The sequence below is a fragment of the Danio aesculapii genome, chromosome 9 (genome assembly GCF_903798145.1).
Source record: "Danio aesculapii chromosome 9, fDanAes4.1, whole genome shotgun sequence".
Classification (NCBI taxonomy): Eukaryota; Metazoa; Chordata; class Actinopteri; order Cypriniformes; family Danionidae; genus Danio; species Danio aesculapii.
The window spans coordinates 26,161,649-26,180,907 of NC_079443.1; the positions used below are offsets into that span (position 1 = coordinate 26,161,649).

Sequence of the window (19,259 nt, forward strand, 5' to 3'; positions counted from 1 at the left end):
GGACATTGCTCTACAATGCCCTTGATGGGTGAACATTAGCCAGTGGGGGAGTGTCTTTGTCTCTTCAGGTGTGAATTATTCATGACCATTGTCACTCCCACACATACAGCTGAGCTGACCCAAAACAGACTTTACAAAATGTAAATCATTGTAATGTTTTCTTTGAATGTTGAAGTACAGAAAACTTTTTACATAACTGTGAAGTAAATATTTTAGCCTACAAGACAGGTCACTCAAAAGTCTTACTCAGGCCCATTCAGTGTGTTTTTTGGTCCTTATTTCAGCTACATATTTTCTCTAAAACCAACTAACCATGCATAATATTTTTTTTCTCTCTCTAAAAAACAGAAGCATCTTTCTCACATATTATTGTAGCACAGTTTGTGCTGAATACAAGAATATATGTCGGCCAATATTATGTAATAAGTGGCTGAAATAAGCACACATGTCAGGGCATGTCAAAACAGCTTAGGGGCCCCAAAATCACCTCAAACCCCAGAGGGTTAAATATTAGCAGATTGCATTGACTATTTTTGCATGCCTAAATGCATTCACAGAACGCATTGAACAGGTACACCTTATAACAGGTACACCTTGTTCCGTTTTTCGGATGAGACGTTAAACCGAGGTCCTGACTCTCTGTGGTCATTAAAAATCCCATGGCACTTCTCATAAAGAGTAGGGGTGTAACCCTGGTGTCCTGGCCAAATTCCCTCTATCGGCCCTTACGATCATGGCCTCCCAATTATCCCCATCCACCGAATAGGCTCCATCACTATTTCTCCACCCCACCTATAGTTGGTGTGTGGTGAGCGCACTGGCGCCGTTGTCCTGTGGCTGCCGTCGCACCATCCAAGTGGATGCTGGTGTGGAGAGACCCCCCCCCTCAGGATTGTAAAGCGCTTTGGGTGTATGGCCATACACGATTAATGTGCTATATAAATGCACATTACTTACTTACTTACTTACTATAAAGTGTCCACACTATGTAGGCCAATTTTTAGGCCACTATATACACCTGAAAGTTAAGTGAATGCTAACTGGACCATGTTATGAGCCAGTGGAAAGAAAAGTCCCTGTACTAAAAGCAAAGCTTGTCAGAAACCTCACATGGGAGTATTCTATACTATTCTGACAACAATGTTTCAATTAGCCTGCAAATTCACAGTGGAAATACAATCAATCAATGTAAATGTTCTGACCTTGATGGCCTTCTGGATGTTGACACACGAATCCCGGATGGTTTGGAGGAGTTTGTTGAATCGTCCCATTTCTTGCACCAGCACTGTGTTCATGCTTTGGTTGTAGCTGGTGGGGTACTTGCGCATGGCAGCATCTGTGTCAAAATCTTGAGGAAGTTTATTGAGGATGTCTGCAGCCACTTCAAAAACCATGTCATCTGAGGATGCAGCACTGCCACCTGAAGAGCGGGACTGTGAGGAAGAAATTGAGCAAAACATTTATTCAAACTGCTACAAACATAACCGATTATGATAGTACTTTAAGGAATGATCTAGTTTGCACCAATAATCAAAAGGTGTTTCTTCACCTGAGTGAGAAGAATGCTATCAAACAGCAGCTGTGTTTCCACTTGGTCCTTGGTAATATCAGCATTGGCATTCATCCCAAAGATTTCAGGTGAGGGATTTAGAGGAAGCATTTTGGTGTACTCAATGTAGCTGTTGTACTGAAAAGGAAACAATCAGCTTCTTAATGCAACACTAAATCCAGGATGGCAATGCTAAATAATGGCGTGCACTTAAAACAGGCTACCCTTGAGATTGCTGACATTTATAATAATGGTTATGCAAATGACATTCATGAATAAAACATTTCCAGAGAAAATGCCAAATAAAATTGGGCATAGATTATACATGTGCTCGCAAATAAATCAGGCATCACCACTGGCAGCAACCCGCTGCGTTTAGTTATTGAACTTACAGCTCATAATCCCTTTTCAGAACTTCCATAAAAGGAGGCGGACCGATGAATTTTCAAAAGATGCATGTTTTTTTTTGTTTTGTTTTGTTTACCAAAGTCAATTATATCTGTAGGCCTTTAAAGCACAGGCGCATAATGTGGGAGGGATGCTGACCCACTGAGCTCACAAACACCTTGACTGAGCTTGCACAAAGACAGGAATGGTTGTTTTCGCATTTAATTACTTTCTTTAAGGCTTTATTTTGAATAAGAAACCTCAGCCTGCAGAAGTGCATATTGTCTTCCTTTGATAGAAATAAGATGAAGGAAAGACAGCGAAGCCTTGGTAGAATTTGGTTTCCAGCAGAATCTGTGTAGAGAATCTCTTTGAATTGAATATGAAGAAATATCAAGCTAGCTTTAATGTGAGCATGGGAAATTCTGTCTGACATAAACTCTCTCCACAACTGAACAAGCCTTGGTCTATGATATGTGTTCTTTAGGAATTGATAACGTAACTTTGTTCCGTCCATCTACTGATTCCAAAACAATCTGCTCAGTATGACACAGTAAAGTCTATAGATTGTTTTTTTTAACTTTTCATTTCTGTTATTTACTTGTCATTTACCTGATTAAAATTGCTTATAATTTTATGGAACAAAATTAATGCCAAATGAATTGCAATAAAAAGCTTATTGAATAGCACAAAGTAAAGAAAAACTGCGGACTGTGGAGTTTGCATGTTCTCCCTGTGCTGGCGTGGGTTTCCTCTAGGTGCTCTGGTTTCCCTCACAGTCCAAAGACATGCAGTACAGGTGAATTGAATATGCTAAATTGGCCGCAGTGTATGTGTGTGTGTGGGTGTTTCCCAGTGTTGGGTTGCGGCTGGAAGGGCACCCGCTGCATTAAACATATGCTGGATAAGTTGGCGGTTCATTCCCCTGTGGCGACCCTTGATTAATAAAGGGACTAAGCCAAAAAGAAAATGAATGAATGAATGTTTTCATACTTAAAAATTCAATAATTCTTATTCAATTTCCAGATTTTACGTATGATATTCAAAAGGCAATTTTCAGTTCATTTTATTTCATTTTAAATTTGCTTCCATAAATTCAGGATCAAATTGGGCTGTTCGGCATCCATTACATCTGGGAACTGCAGGAAAAGTCCAAAACATAATTTAATCATTTTATTTAGAATAATTTTATTACTTATAATGTCCAAGACATCAATGTTAATATTAAATGCTACTTTTGTGTCGTTATTAGCTTTTTTCTCGCCTATTTACTGGTTTAAAGAGCCCCTTTTATAGGTTTTTGAAAATTAGCTTTCAGGCAGTGTGTAACACAGCTCTAAGTTAATGAAAACATCCAGCTGAGGTTTAAATCTGAAAATGCACCGTGTTTAAAACTATTGATTCTTTAACAAAATAGTCGACTCAGGATCGAATAAATGAATCGAGTTGTGTTCAGATATTTTGCTTAAACGCATCGATGGCGATACGGTACATCACCAAATATGTAGTTGACTTCAGACACTAGCGGAGCGCTGAGAATCACGGGACTAATCATGATGCGAAGATGACGATCACTGAGAGTTGGAGATTCGGCCGCTGCTTCTATCTTTACAGATTTAAATGCCTTTTGTGCTCGTGATCCTCTGCTGTTTGTTGCTATGGCCACCGTCAGCTGTTCCTACACACTCGCGGCACAGTCAGTTTTCAAAATAATTCAACTTTTGCCACTGTGTGGATTAATACCGAATATGTGTCGTTATTATTACTTGGGGTCAGGGTTAAGAGTAGAGTAATGCTAGTGTTTAACTACATTGCTTTATTGCACTCCTGCATTAGGCTCACCCATACTCACTGCTACTTCATAGGCTAGCTGTGGTGTCTAATTCTCTCTGTCTCACGCTGAACCCAGTCGACCAATCACAACAGACTGGGTCATCGGGCCAATCAGTGCAAACTAGCTTCGCTCTAAGGAGGGGTTTGGAAACAAATGAATAGTTGAACAAATCATATAGGAGTCGTTGGGATAATTAGGTAAAAATAAATGCATATTATGAGACAACGAAAGTGTTTTTTGACCTTGCATGAACATCAGCTTGTTGTCGGAGAACCACAAAACTAAAATATGACCATTTATAATGCAAAATAGGGGCTATTTAAAAATTGGTCAATCTCCACCTGCTGGTGAAAAAGCAGCTGAAGATCGTCAATCTGCAATCTATTGCTTTTCCTGCAGTTCCTGGAAGATATGTCAAATTTAAATATCCGAATTTGATGCACTGAATTTATGTAAGCGAATTTTTGAACTGAAATAAAATGAACTGAAAATTGCCTTTTGAATATTATACGTGAAATCTGAAAATTGAATATGAATTATTGAATTTTTAAGTATAAAAATGTGTTTGAAATAATTTTTAGTTGAACTATTCACTGCTTAAATAAACAATTATGTAAATTTCAGGCCCTAAAATACAAACCCTGGCAATTCAAGTCATTAAAATGCAAGTAGTTGTTAACTTAATGTATTATTTGTTCAGTTTGTGCTATCCGACAAGCTTTTTATTTCAATACTTTTGGCATTGCTTTTGTTCCATACAATTTACAGCAGAATATTATTGAGGTTTGGACTCACTATATGTTACAGAGTACTGTTTCTTAAGCATCAAATAAACATTTTAGATATCTGAATGGATAATGAATGACGTGTCATTCTAAGCTGCTTAATATCCAGTTTTGCCATAATATGAATATTATTAACATGTAAAAAATGTATTAGAAAAAGTTTTTTTAAATAACAGTGTCACAGATTTTACAGTATTCAGCCTTTCATGTCCATGAGAGACTTTGTTTGAAAAATTTAAATGGTGTATGAGTAGTGAAGTGTATATGACAGACTGAATTTGTTGTTCATCAGTTGCCTTACATCTCCTTCAGGTGGTGAGTAATACAAGCCACTGGGGTCAAACTTGTAATCAGCATCATTAATGATCTCAGAGGTGTAGAAGATGGAAAGTATAGTGCGCAGGGTCCTTCGATCCCAGTCGTCTGTGACACGACCTCCGTAGTTACACTCCCCGGTCATATAGCGAAGAGCATCAAAGGGGATCTCCTGCAAGGGCACACACAACCAGAGAAATCACCATATAAATAACATTAAAATTAGTAAGAGGAGCATGAAGAACGGGATGAAGAAATCAGAAGAGAATGATGAGTTAAATTAAAAACCTTAATTATCCAAGGCACAAAAAGCGAGCAGATGACAAATCCATCTTTATGATGAATCTTTCTGCAGCTTGTTTTCAATAAATACGCTTTTTGGTGAAGCTTTTATCCCAAAAGATTAAGGAAGGTTTGACTTCATAAGCTTATAAGCCACTATTATTCCGTTGGATACAGCAGATACATGTATAAAGTGTTCATCTAAAAGTGACTTTCTGAGAGACCTCAGATGATGACCCTATTGTTCACAACCTAAAAAACTACCTTTTTTATCTTAAATGCATGGCCGCTCAACAAAGACTCTTTCTATTAAGTGGAGGTGCATGTCAGGCTAGTGGGTTCGATATAACGATCTTCAGGGAGAAATGAAAAGATGGACAGAGGACTAGCATGATTGTGACATTTCCTGTTGAAATTTCCCTTGCTAATGCAGTGGGTGGCACTCCGTAGCTCTGGAGAAATGTCAGAGCATTCATGGAAGCTCTTGATCAGTTTGTGCAGTCTGCTTGTTTTGAAAGGAGGAAGGGAGGTAAGAGGAGTGCTTCTCTGAAGTTCGGAAAATGTCAAGAGCACTCTTTTTTTTAGGGGTGGTTTAAGGGGCGTGCTGAAAGCATGAAAAGGAAGGTGATGTGCAAAGTGTGTATGTGTGTGTGTCAAAGCAAATTTGTTTGTGTGTGCATATAAAGAATAGGTGCATGTGTGATGTTACCTCATATTGGTCCAGGAACATGTGTAACTGCTGGACAGAGATCCGCAGGTCTGTCTCGTTGAACTCATAGGGGATGTTCCAGCCAAGAGGACCGAATTTTCTTCTCTCTTGCGTCAGCGCATGAAAGAAGCACAAGCTAAACAGCAGCTTCTTAAAGACAGCCTGAAAATACACACAGATGTCATTTTTCCAATATACATTTTTCTTTTAATTAATAGTCAGTTTGATCATCAAAAATCAAAGGATCATGTTGAGAGTACTTTAAAAAACTTGACTTCTGTGAAGAACCTACTGGCTTTGAGCTGCTGTCAAAGAACTCAGGGTCAGATATGGGATCCATGTAGAAAGAACGGATGATGTTGGAACGCAGCCCCTTGGGAGCCTCATTGGTCATTTTGACACCATTTTGCAGCACAGCCACAGGGAAGTTGGGAGACGGGTAACTGGTCAGCCACAAGCGGAAGTCTGGATGAGTGGTATCTGCATTCAACTCCTGCAAAAAGTCAAAGTGCGGCTTCAGAGTTTTTCCAATGGGCCCTTCATTATATATTATTCAGTTTGCATGCATACAATGGACACACAAAGCATGCACTTTTTGTAACATTCAATTTTAATGGACCTTCTAAACATTCCTTTGACTAAACGCAATTACTTGTTAACAGTAATAATTTGGGTAATTAGCTGACTGTCTGCTTAATATCGGCTAAAAACTTCTCGACATAAACATTTATTATATTTCAATTATTTCCTCAATATTTTGGGAGTTATTATTTCTTCTACCTGTGCAGAAATCAACAGTGCAACTGGGTAGTAAGGTTTGTTGCCAGATTGAGGTAAAAATGCTTAGAGATTTATTATATTTCAATCATTTCACCAATATTTTGTGGGGTTCTTATTTCTGCTACTTGTGCAAAAATCAACAGAGCAAATGGTTGTAACGTATGTTGCCAGATTGAGGTAAAAATGCTTCGAAATATATTATATTTCCAATATTTTGTCAATATTTCGTGGGGTTATTATTTCTTCCACCTGTGCAGAAATCAACAGTGCAACAGTGCACTAACAAACAATCACCATGCTGAGTGATTTTGCTACTTTTTTCCCACTAACATTAGCTCAACAGTCCATTGATATTCTACTAATCTAGTTGACATGTCGTTGCGAAGGTACTTATAGTCAAGAGAATGTCAAAAATAAAATGCAAAAGAGTTATATACAAACAAATAATGCAAAGAAACACATGCTAGTGGGTGTCAGAATACCATTATGAACAACTACCATTCTCGCTTATTTAGGTAATAAAAATCTTAATTTTCTACCTCACAAACACGTTCAAGGGTGGACATCCATGAAGTGGCCAGGTGGCAGTTCTGTAAAACCACCCAGGTTCCTTCCTTCACGCCAGTCTCAATCATGCTCATGGCAATGGGGCCCTGACCCTGTCCCAGAGACAGGGAGGTCAGTCTGTTCCCTGTGAAGCCCTGAACAACAAGCCAGACACAGTGTTTTAATAATAAAACAGCATCTCAAATCTCAAAAAACATCATCTCTCACAAACCAAAACAATGTGCATTCGAAAAAAGACCTAAGAATCTACAGAATATAAATAATAATAATAATAAAACTACCACTATTATGTTATTTTAAAGGTTTCTAATGTTGGAGTTGACCTATAATAAGTTTATTTGTATTCATAGTAAAGAAAACTACTTTCATTTTCTGATAATATTAACTTAAATTCAGCTAATTTATTAACAAATCTCCAAAATGATTTTGAACCTCTTCTTTACGCAAAAATACTTTGTTCTGATTGGTCAGATGACTTAAGGTGCGTTCGACTTCATGCAGCGCTGCGCAGACCAATCGAAATCTGTCTTAAAGCGGTGCATGCTGGTAAGAAATGTCTGGCTTGATGCTGCGCAGATGCCACATGACTATCACATGTGGCATCAAAGTACCGCGACAGCGCTCCAAGATCAGTCGATTGATTCAGCCGGTGCAGCACCTGAAGTGGGACTGCATGAGCTGCTATGACGACACCAATATTACACGATTGGCTGGATTCCCCGCATGACAACAGCCATGTGCGTTTCGCGTTTATTATTGGACAATTTCCGTCTCACAAAATTCCAAACAAACAATTAATTTCTTATGCCATCTGTATCTTGTACCCGACAGCCTCGTTTGCAGCTTCACCCCCGCCTGCACTCGGCTAATCTCGTTGATTGCCGACTGCAGCTGTGGTTCAAGTCGAACGCACCTATTGTATGTTGTGATATGTCTAATGTTTACAATATGTGTTGGAAACAAAATCCTCAGTACTATATGTTTGTCAGTGGAACAAACTCGTGTGCAGCAAATAAAGATCAACAGATGGCATTATGAAAAGGTGTTAAGGATCTTTGTAGATTCATTGAAAATGGAATTGCTGAGAAATCATTCTGCTGCTCCATTCTGAACCATTCTTTTAGAAGAAAATACACTTAACTGTTCCACACTGATTTTTTTAACTTTACACAGCTTTTTCCATTCACAAACAGTTTCTTTACACAATGCATACAATGTAATAGTAAAAAAAGTCCTTAATCGTCTGTACCTGTTCCTCGCCAAACTTGAGCAATGCTGCCATGGGGTCTGATCCTGGAGACAGGATAAAGATGAGGGAAGCGCAGCAATGACTGTCAGCAAAAGCGGTGGCCAAATTAAAGGGTGGCACCTCAATAAACTGCTGTCCCAAGTTGCCTGACACAAACTCTTGAACCATTGGAACAACCTGACATGGGTGGACACAATCCATTTATTAAATGATGCTTTGGGGTTGGACAAGAAAGAAGGCTCACTAAGGTTATATTTATTTGATTACAATACAGTAAATTGCTAAATATTATTACAATTTAAATGAACTTTAGTCATAAATCTTATTCGATATTAGGCTTCTTTAATGAATAAAAAAATTCACACAATTATTTATCTGAAATACAAATCTTTTGTAACATTAAATGTCTTCATTTATTACAATCCAGTCCAATCACATGTGTATTTATGAATTCAATGCAAAGAAGCCGTACCTTGTCCGGCCTTAAGCATCTTATAATCAGCATCCTTTGGAACTGTCCTAATTTCTCCTGCCACTCAGAAGGGAAATCAGTGTGATGAGGATCCTGCAGAATACACACACACACACCATAAAATGAAAAATCTGGTGTTCCTTTCATACTTTCCCAGTCCATTTCACACCGCTGAGCAGAAAGAAATACTGTGTTCTTAATCTCAATGGCACCTTGCTATCATAAACCTCTTTCCAGCCCTCCCGGAGTCGAGCCAGGTCTTTGCGCAGGCCTTTAAAGCGCTCCATCTCATCCAGGCGACAGATCTCATCCCAGGATGTTTTGGGCAACCAGGTGCACGGGTTCGAATGAGGGTTATCCAGACCCACACCACCTGTCAAAAGAAATCGCCATTCCTTCTCATCCACCTAACAGAGATGCAAACAGAGAGTGTTAAGAAAAAATTGTGAATGCATAGCCTTCATTCAGTTGTGTATACAATGAACATTACTTTCATTGAGCTTTGTTTTTTTTAGCAGCTGTTCTTGATTACAGATCCAACTTCAGTTTCTACTGAAGTCTCAACTAGAAAAGCTCAAATCTATGAAAATATATGTGCTGGTGCATCGCCCAAACACCATTTGATTCAGGAGCTGACAAAACTGCTGACAGTACACTAAATGAATGATAGACAGATGCAGCATGAGTAACAGCTTATACATGGAGAACATGCATAAATGACTAAAAGTTCCATTCAATTGGTTAAACTAGTGTTTATGTGGATAAATATTGCAGGATCATTTGAAATAGTGACAATATGAACATTGTCAGACTGATGCATTCAAGTCGTTAACCTTAAAATGTCTTATGTGAGAGTAACCTCTTCATTCTTTTATCTGCTATTTATCACATGAAGCACTGTCTTGCCCAGGTTTATTGATTTGATAAATCACAGTTGTGTGCGAGTGCACGGAGGCAGTTACTCACAAGCTTGTTGTGTTTGAGCAGGTTGACAGTGAGGCAGAAGGAGAAGAGGAGTTTGTCCTTCTCAAACAAAGAGCGACACACGTTGCAGTAAAGTGAGTATGTGAAATGGTCCTTCAGAATCTGGAGTCTAAATAGAGAAAGAATTCTGGTAGAAGTCATTCAATGAGAAGCATTTTGAAAGTTTCTTATGAAAATGGTTAAGAAACCAACGTGTTTGTACACTGAGAATGTAATATATAAGCCTTTAAATTTGGGTCACACTTTATTTTGATGATCTGTTTGTTGAATTTAAGTTACATTGCATCTACATGCCAACTAATTCTCTAGATTATTAGTAGACTGTTGGGGTTGGGGTTAGGGTTTGTGTAAGTTGACATGTACTTGCAAAGTTTCTTATAGTCAGTTAAATGTCTGTTAAAGGAGCAGTATTAACAGATATTAAGCAGACAGTCTACTAATACTCAAATGGACCCTCAAAATAAAGTGTCACCTAAAATTGTATTATACGACAGCTTAATGTTTTCTATAAACATTTCCTTTTCAGTCATTTTTAAATCATCAGTGAATTGCATCAGTATCCTTAGCTTTTACAATAATGATCATCAACCATTTTAAGTCTAAGGCCATGATTTGTCTAAAAATAAATAAATAATAATACATAATAAATAAATAATAACTTAGACTTCTCATAGCATTTACTGTATACTCTGCAACTCTCTGATGATTTTAAGTACTTCTAAGTTGCTTTGAATAAATGTGTCTGCTAAACGAGTAAATGTAAACATGTCCCATCTAAGCAGATTTTACACTGCTACTAATATTAATTCACTATTGTTGGGGTCCTATTTTATATTAGGTGGCCTTAACTAATATGTACTTACACTGAAATTAATAATTTATTACAACTTACTTATTGTGTAAATGCATTTTTTACATTGCACTTATGATTAAATACCTGCATGTAATTACATCTGTAAATAATTTCTGTAATTACATTTGTAGTTACACTGTTGGCCATCCCTTACACCTTAACCAACCCTTAAACCTACCCACATTATCAAATCTATCCCTAACCCTACCCGTATCCCACCTCAAGAGCACCAGAAGAGATTTGCAATGCATTATGAATACAGTATGTACATTTTATTTACTTTTTGATGCAAGTACATAGTAGTTAAGGCCACCTAATATAAAGTGGAATCATTGTTTTTATTCAGTAAATCACAAAAAAAAAAATAATGGTCAGTTTAGCATGGTTTAAAAAAATAAGGATCCCTGGAGTAAAAATAATAAATAAAAACTACTGCCCAAGTGAATCCTGAACAGCAGTCGTATTTCATTTTTGTACATGTCACTTCAAGTAAAAACAGTTTTAAGAGCACTCTTTTAAGTTTAAAGACATGCTTTTTTGAGACTTTTTCCTCCAGAGAATTGCCACTGTGTTCTTTTAACCAGAGGATTCCGCCCTGGGCTGAAGTGTCATAGTATTCCCACAGCTCTCAGCTATCAAACTCACATCAGAACACCATACTGCCCAAGTAAGACTGTGCTGATGGTAAATAGTCATACAGGGAAAAAATGTCTTCACATTCTTTGTTTAAGATTCCTCCCTATGCTGCATGTCTATAATATCACAGAACTCATGCAGAGTCTCTTTGAAACCTGTGGTGCCTTTAAAAGCGATAGCTCGCTTTCAAATGAACATGCTGTCATCTTTTCTTCAGCCTCATGTCTTTATAAAAACCTTTCTGAACACAAATAAGGTATTTCAAAAAGTGTTGCAGATGTTTTTTCCCCCATATAATAAAGTTCTGTATGACCTAAGCCAGTGGTTTCCAGCGTAGGGGTTGGAACTGTAAGAAAATTTAATTCATTATTTTTCATTTCTCATTACAGTTATCCTTTATTCTTTATTAGAAATATGTTGTGTATGCTTTGCCTAAAGATATGTTAAATCATTTTCATTACAGTCATTCTTTACTCTTTATTTGCATGCTCTGCCAAATGATATGTTAACTCTTCTTTGAGTGAGATGTGTTTTGCATACTAATGAAGCATTTTTCAGAAGGAGCTATCTTTGACAAGAAAGATGCCGCAAAAACAATACAAATTGTGTGTGCCTCTCGCTTCTGATTTCCTGTGTAACCAGAAATTTAGACATGCTTGCTGAGAGTAGAATGCTTGTATGAGTTACCCTTTATGAAAACATATTGGGGCCTACAGAGGTCTCAAAGCGTGTGCATTTAATTGTTCAGTTCTTCTGTGCAGAAAAGGGAACTACAGACGGTGTAGAAAAGCTGACAGGGAGACAACCAGCCTTCTTCTTCTGTGATTATAAAATGGGTATTTAGTTCCGGGGGACATTTGCAGAGTGCCTCATGTGTCCTCATAGAAAGCACTGTATAACTAATAGGAAATATTTGTGCAACCCAGGGTCCTAATCAAATAATTAATTTGTACTTAATAAATTACTAATGCTTTTGACACTGATCTCCGCCTCCTGAGTTTGCACTGAACATGCTTGGAATTTTAGAGCAATATTCCAACAGACCCGAGGGGTCACGTAGCTAAGGGGGGAGGGGGAGGATGGGGGATTAGGGGTTGTGTGGTGATTTCCAAAAAATAAATAAATTTTATTAAACTATTAGAATTAACATATTTCATCCATAACCTACAGAAGATAAAAATAGTATTTAATTTTTAAATTACAAAACAACATGTAAATAAAAAGCCATCAACTTTTCATTTTTTTTTCATTGCATTGTGACCCCTGGAGATATAACATTATATTAAAGACACAGCAAAAATGTCAGACGCAGTGGATTGATTTTATGGCACCAGATTAAACTTAACATTAAAACATTGAAAATAAATACAGGCCACAACTGAACATGAAGGGTGGTCTTCGAGTGGAGGTCTCAAAAATTACACCAAGATTAGATAGGGGCCTATGTGTGTGCGCCGTTGTGTGCAAGGTTTGCATATTTATAAGCACCTAACAGTATAGTGGGGGTCACAAGTTACTGACATTGTTATTTTGGTGGATGAGAGCTGAAAAGTTTGGGAACCCCTGACCTAAGCCAACAATATACATTGGCCACTGAAGCATATACAAACATTGTGTTTTTTTCAATATTTGAGAGTCATGTTTTGTGTTCCACAGTGAGATACAAATGTTTGTAATGACATGAGGGTAAATTGTTAAAAAAAACATTAAGGCAGTTTAGCAATTGCTAGGTTGTCGTAACCTAACCTTGGATCAAATATGGAGAAACCTAACCATTGGGTTAATTGAAAAAAATAATCTGACCTTGAGTTTGCACATATTTGAACCAATGTTGGGTTACGACAACCAACACTCTCAGAAAAAAAGGTGTACAGTGGTACAAATAATGTTCCATAAGGAACAGTTTTGTATCTTTGTAAAAGTTGTACCTTTTATAATACAGAAAAGACCTCTTATGATACTGTTCTGTACCTTTTATGGTACAATTGAAATGAAGGTACACAATTGTTCTCATAAAAAAGGTACAGAACAAGTTGGACAACTCCTTCTTTATTACAATATATGTGAAAATAAATATTACTGGAAAGGCAAAGTGATTTTATGAATAATTTGCATATTAAAACATAAATCGTCATTTAAAGGCATATATTTAAAGAAACTTATAAACATAAATAATTAAGGTCTATAATACAAAACAACTGGTAAAACAAAACTACAGGTATTGTAAACTAAACATTTAAGGCATTTTTAATAATCATTTGATAGGTTTTTTTTGATAAACACATTTTCATTATGAATTGTTTAGCAAAAATAGATCTTTTGATTTATGTTAAAGTATTTTTTATTTTTTATTGTAAATGGAAAAGTTGCATTAACACAAAAATAAACTTAAAAAAACAATGTTTAAAATGTATTTGATGCTTTATATTTACTGAAAATTAAATGGACACATTTTGGTTATATCAAAATGCCTTTAAATAGTTCTTGAAGGAACACATTTGACACCTGGTACCTTTATGGATCAGATTTGTACCTTTGATGAAGGTACAATATTGAATCTGCAGGTTTTAGAAACCAAATCATGTTCTTAAAGGTACAAACTGCAATGGTACAAATTTGTTTCTTTGTCTTAAGGTACAATTTTGTTCCATAAAAATATACTGCCCCAATGACAAGGGTTTGTTCCTTCTTTGGTACAACATTGTACCATTTTTTCTGAAAGTGGACTGTAGCATTTTTAAGAGTGCACCACAACACTAAACTACCTGCAATAACCATGATGAACCAGATTAAAATGACAACATATAAAAATAAAATCTTGACAGCATACCTTTCTTCGAGAAGGTCACTTTTTTGAGAATTGTCAATGGACATGATGAAGAGATTGATGAACCAGGTTAGAGAGTACTGATACATGGGCTCAATGTTGGCCAAGTCAGCAATGGAGAAAAACAAAATAGCAGAGTGGATGGCGATGGGAGTGTAGCCCAAGCGTGTCTGGTCAATCTTCAGCTCAGTAACCTCAGCAATTGCTTGTTTCTCAGAGATCTCATTGGCCAGAACTTTAGAAGAAGAGAGGATCTGAACAGCCGTCTCATCTTCTAAAATATTGCCCTCTGAGGCAGAGAGGACTTCTAGGATTTTATCCTCTATTTCCTGCAGCTGTCTACAAGGAAATGAGAGAGAAGCACATGGTTAAGCACATACTAATGTATAATACGCTACCATTTTATTATTAATATTATTATTACAGAACTGCACTGTGGTCATCCTGCTCTTTGCTCTCACGTCATAAGGAGATAATTATTTTCCCAGAGATTCTACTTGTTTTGCTTTAAGAGACACTATTTAAAGTGAGGTACCCACAGGACTCAAGTGTCAGGTTAATTGTGTTTCTGGGTGGTACCTCTTGTTCTCAGCTCCCTGTACGATGAGGGCTTGCTTCTCCTCCTCAAGGTCGGGTCTCTCTCTAGCCACCACGATGCCCAGCAGCTGGTCCTGCATCCCCTCTGGGGTGATCATGAAGTTCAGCAGGGTCACCTGAACAGAACAGGAGAAATAACACTGGCAGTGCTGGCGGCTGCTTTTCCTGCAATAACACTTTTAATCAGACCAGACCCTTGTGCTTACGATTTACAAGAGCCCCAGAAGACCTTTTTTTCCAAGCTCACAGATTTACTTTACGGATATGACAGGGTTTATGGAAGCAACTACAGAAATATTTTTTTATTTAAATTATATCCTACAAGACTGCTTGCTAATATCAGACCTAATATTTTTTGGTATTAATGGCTGTGATATGAGTGAGTCTGCAGTGGAACACGGTTTTGGATGAAGAATGGTTATTCTAATCTACCTCAACAGCATTGTTTGTTTTATTCTATTGTGAACAGGATAAAAGGAAATTCATGTGTTAGTTTGTTATAAAGGAGGTATATTTAGAGTCCAGGTATTTTAAGCATTATTTTAATCATTATTTAACAAGTAAAAACGAAAAAAAATTTTGTTCAGCATATAGACCATTCACAGCAACTGACCAAACCAATTGCGTAAAACATATGCCGGAATAGTTGGCAGTTCATTCCGCTGTGGCGACCACTGATAAATAAGGGACTAAGGCGAAGTTAAATGAATGAATGAATATATATAAAGAATACCACAATATTTACCAATATAACCATATAATAACCACCTAATAGTTCATTTCTATTTCAAATAAGTTATGCTAATTAGAGCTTTCTATGAATCAAAGACCCCCTCCCCCCAAATTATGATATATATATTCATTCATTCATTCATTTATATATTTTCTTTTCGGCTTAGTCCCTTTATTATTTTGGGGTCGTCAGAGCGGAATGAACCGCCAACTTATCTAACATATGTTTTACGCAGCGGATGCCCTTCCAGCCCCAACCCATCACTGGGAAATACCCATACACTCCCATTTACACACATACACTACAGAGAATTTAAAATTTAAAAATTCAGCTTTGCCATCACAATAAATTGTAAGTACAATTTATGAAATCAGAAAACAGCTCTTTCCAACAGGTATATCTTTGATTTGAAAAAAAAAAAAAATGTTGACTTGGTAATAAACTTTTGTAATCTGTGTCCTTTCATCTAGCAAGCAGAGACAAGTGCTTTGTACTTGTTAATTGCATGTTTAATATGACTAACAACATGTTTTTATGATTTTATTTACATGACAAGGTCTATATGACTTTGTTTAAAAGCAGAAAATACATGTACATACAGTGCTTAAGTACATGACTTCATATATAAAGCAGGCTCACCTTGACGGAGACCTCAGGAAGATAATGTGGATTTCGTAGCTTAGTTGTTATATAAAAGCGGAAATCTGGTGCATATTCAATAGTGGAGTCACCCAGCCGGATGCAGACACTGCCACCCTGTTTAAAAGTTTGTTTCAGTAGCAGGGGTTCAAGTATGGGGTCCAATTCTTCCCCAACATTCTCCAGCAACACTAGAAAACATTATAGATGGATGATTGGAGTTACATCAAAAATTACTGAATATCTACTACTACTACTAATAATAATAATAACTAAATATTTATTCACAAGATAAATAGGCAGGAAGTAGAAAACTAAATGAGTGCAAATAATATGGAAATAAACAATCACAACACAAATAATTTAATAAACGTAGTGCAACTTCTAGAGGAGAAAGGTAACAAAACAACAATACACAAAAGAAGCACCAACGCCTAAGGCCAGATTTCTTGCTCATCTGCATATTTCATGTTGCGGTAAGGGTCCACCCCTGGGCCTTGCATTCAAGAGTGCAAAATTCTATTGTAATAGTTCTTTCCGGCTGCATATGTTATATACAGAGGAAACTATTCTGTTCTTGGGAGAAAAGAGAGTACGTGTGCATTTATCAACAGGTAACATTCACTGGTTTGGATCAAAATGTGAAGTGTCTGTGCTTTTTGTATGGTGGAGGGGCACCCCTGGGGAGATATATTGGTATTGCACTTTTTTTTTTTTAATCCTTTGTTAATTTTACATTTTTAAAACTGCATCTTTAATTACATCTTTAAAAACTGCTTGATTTCATATAATAATATGACATGTTTAAAAAAAGCTGTCAATATTTCTAACCTGGAGTGCCAAATTGTATACAGTTTTCTAGTGTGCGCACAAAGTCGGAATCACTGAGCTTGATCACGTGGAGACTGTTGGATTTCTCCATGTTCTTCAGCCACTTGTTGGCCTGGCCCTGAGGGTCAATCATCAAGGGCCACCTCCTCGCATTTCTGCAGAGAACAAACATCTCAAGAAACCTCCACAAACCAGTCCTTCCTGGACATGACACATCATCTGCATCTTCTCCAAAATGTCTAATAACTTCTAGGTCTTGGATTTAAGAACATTATAATATGTTTCACCAACAACAAACACATTATTCCTCAAAGGTCACTGCTACTTATCATACTAATGTCCTCTATTGATCTGTTACAGCAATATGTTTGTTTATTATTGATTACAAAATAGAACGCAAAAAAACAACCTTTTCTTTTGTCCAAACTTGATATTAGTATGCAAAGTGCAAAATATATATATCTCCTGCACATGTAGTATGTGCTATCTTTTAGCTTTAATTAAAAAAGAGCAATCCAGTGTGAAGTGTGAAATAGATTAAGCGTTTGCAGAGACTGACTGGTGAGAATAGTGAGAAGCTTGTTGCTGCACTTGGAAAAAAAATCTCAGAAAATGATTGTGTTTTTGGGACTTTATGGTTGCTTAAACCTTAAACGTCTTAAAGGGAATTACAATTTAAAGCCTACTTCATCCACATTTTTAATATAAGCGCAGTCACAGCCATCTGCAAACCCGAATGTCTGAGGCTTCTGGTTTCATTCTCTTTAGTCAGTTTTGCGGCATTACTGTATTTTGCAATCTTGTACTGTATGTGTCATTATATTGAACAATTAACCATTCTGTACTTCTATTTATTTGTATACAATATTTATCTGTTAATGGCTAATGTATTCGAAGTCAGAAAATAGCTTACTTCTACATTGAAGGATTAGTATAATATTATACTCTATGTATTTTCCAGAAAACAAGCAGCAAGAGGCAATAATGCTGCTATCAGAAAATGTTAACCTCCCACTTTATGATTCGTGAATATGACGAATCATGAGTCATAGTGACTACTAAATTCAGAGCCTTGTTATTGTGTAAGAATGAAATGTATTCCTATTCGATGATAGTCATATAAACGTTTACGTTCTCAATGGTCAGTATGCTATAGTTCTAAAATGTCAGTCGAAAGCTAATATCATTGTTTATAATACAATTAATAAAATACCCTTCAAATGATTGTTTATGCCTAAACATTAAGCCTAAACCAATATTTTAAGCAAAACTGGAAATAGTGGTGTGTGGTAATTGCAGTATACAAATATTTATGTGTCTCTCATTTGGCACAAGTCTCTCCTCTTGATTTGCTCTCCTGATGTTAATGGGGTATGTGCACCTGGACTTTTAATTTCAGCCAGCCAGCATCAGCACTTCCGATGAACTGTCTTTCCATTATAAATATGCCACATTTAAGATCTGATTTCTTTAAAAATCAGTGATCTTCACAACCTGATAGATATATGATATAAAGTGGGTCTCAGACAGGACACGAAGCACTATATATATATATATATATATATATATATATATATATATATATATATATATATATATATATATATATATATATATATATATATATATATATATAGCCCCCCTTTATTTATTTTTTTAATATTTCCCAAATTAAGTTGAACAGAGCAAGGAAATTTTCACAGTATGTCTGATAATATTTTTTTCTTCTGGAGAAAGTCTTATTTGTTTTATTTCGGCTACAATAAAAGCAGTTTTTAATTTTTTTAAATCCTTCTAGTCAAATATTATTCACTGTCATCATGGCAAAGATAAAATAAATTATTAGAGATTAGTTATTAAACTATTATATTTAGAAATGTGTTGAAAAAATCCCTCTGTCAAACAGAAATTGGGGGAAAAATAAACAGGGGCTAATAATTCAGGGCGGCTAATAATTCCGACTTTCTCAACTGTATATATATATATATATATATATATATATATATATATATATATATATATATATATATATAAAACCGAGAGAAATTTTTTTTCAGCACAGTCCTAAACATAATAGTTTTGATAACTCATCTCTAGGTTAATTAGGTTAACTAAGCAGGTTAGGGCAATTAGGCGAGTTATTGTATAATGATGGTTTGTTCTGTAGACTATCAAAAAAAATGGGCAAAAAAAAAGGGGCAAATTATTTTACTTTAAAATGGATTTTAAA

The 19,259-nt window shown here is 36.3% G+C and overlaps 1 protein-coding gene across 1 annotated transcript in view; it reads right to left on the reverse strand.

Moving 5' to 3' along the window:
- Positions 1-19,259, reverse strand: part of dnah7 (dynein, axonemal, heavy chain 7) — a 134,453-nt gene that overhangs the window by 12,238 nt on the left and 102,956 nt on the right. The window contains exons 48-61 of the mRNA XM_056465310.1: positions 17,030-17,184; positions 16,199-16,389; positions 14,809-14,942; positions 14,233-14,568; positions 9,896-10,022; positions 9,142-9,336; positions 8,930-9,022; positions 8,458-8,634; positions 7,181-7,342; positions 6,154-6,354; positions 5,862-6,023; positions 4,857-5,042; positions 1,550-1,687; positions 1,203-1,433 (exon numbers count right to left, since the gene is read on the reverse strand). Coding sequence (XP_056321285.1) covers positions 1,203-1,433; positions 1,550-1,687; positions 4,857-5,042; positions 5,862-6,023; positions 6,154-6,354; positions 7,181-7,342; positions 8,458-8,634; positions 8,930-9,022; positions 9,142-9,336; positions 9,896-10,022; positions 14,233-14,568; positions 14,809-14,942; positions 16,199-16,389; positions 17,030-17,184 — 2,488 coding nt within the window. The remainder of the gene's footprint in view (positions 1-1,202; positions 1,434-1,549; positions 1,688-4,856; positions 5,043-5,861; positions 6,024-6,153; positions 6,355-7,180; positions 7,343-8,457; positions 8,635-8,929; positions 9,023-9,141; positions 9,337-9,895; positions 10,023-14,232; positions 14,569-14,808; positions 14,943-16,198; positions 16,390-17,029; positions 17,185-19,259) is intronic.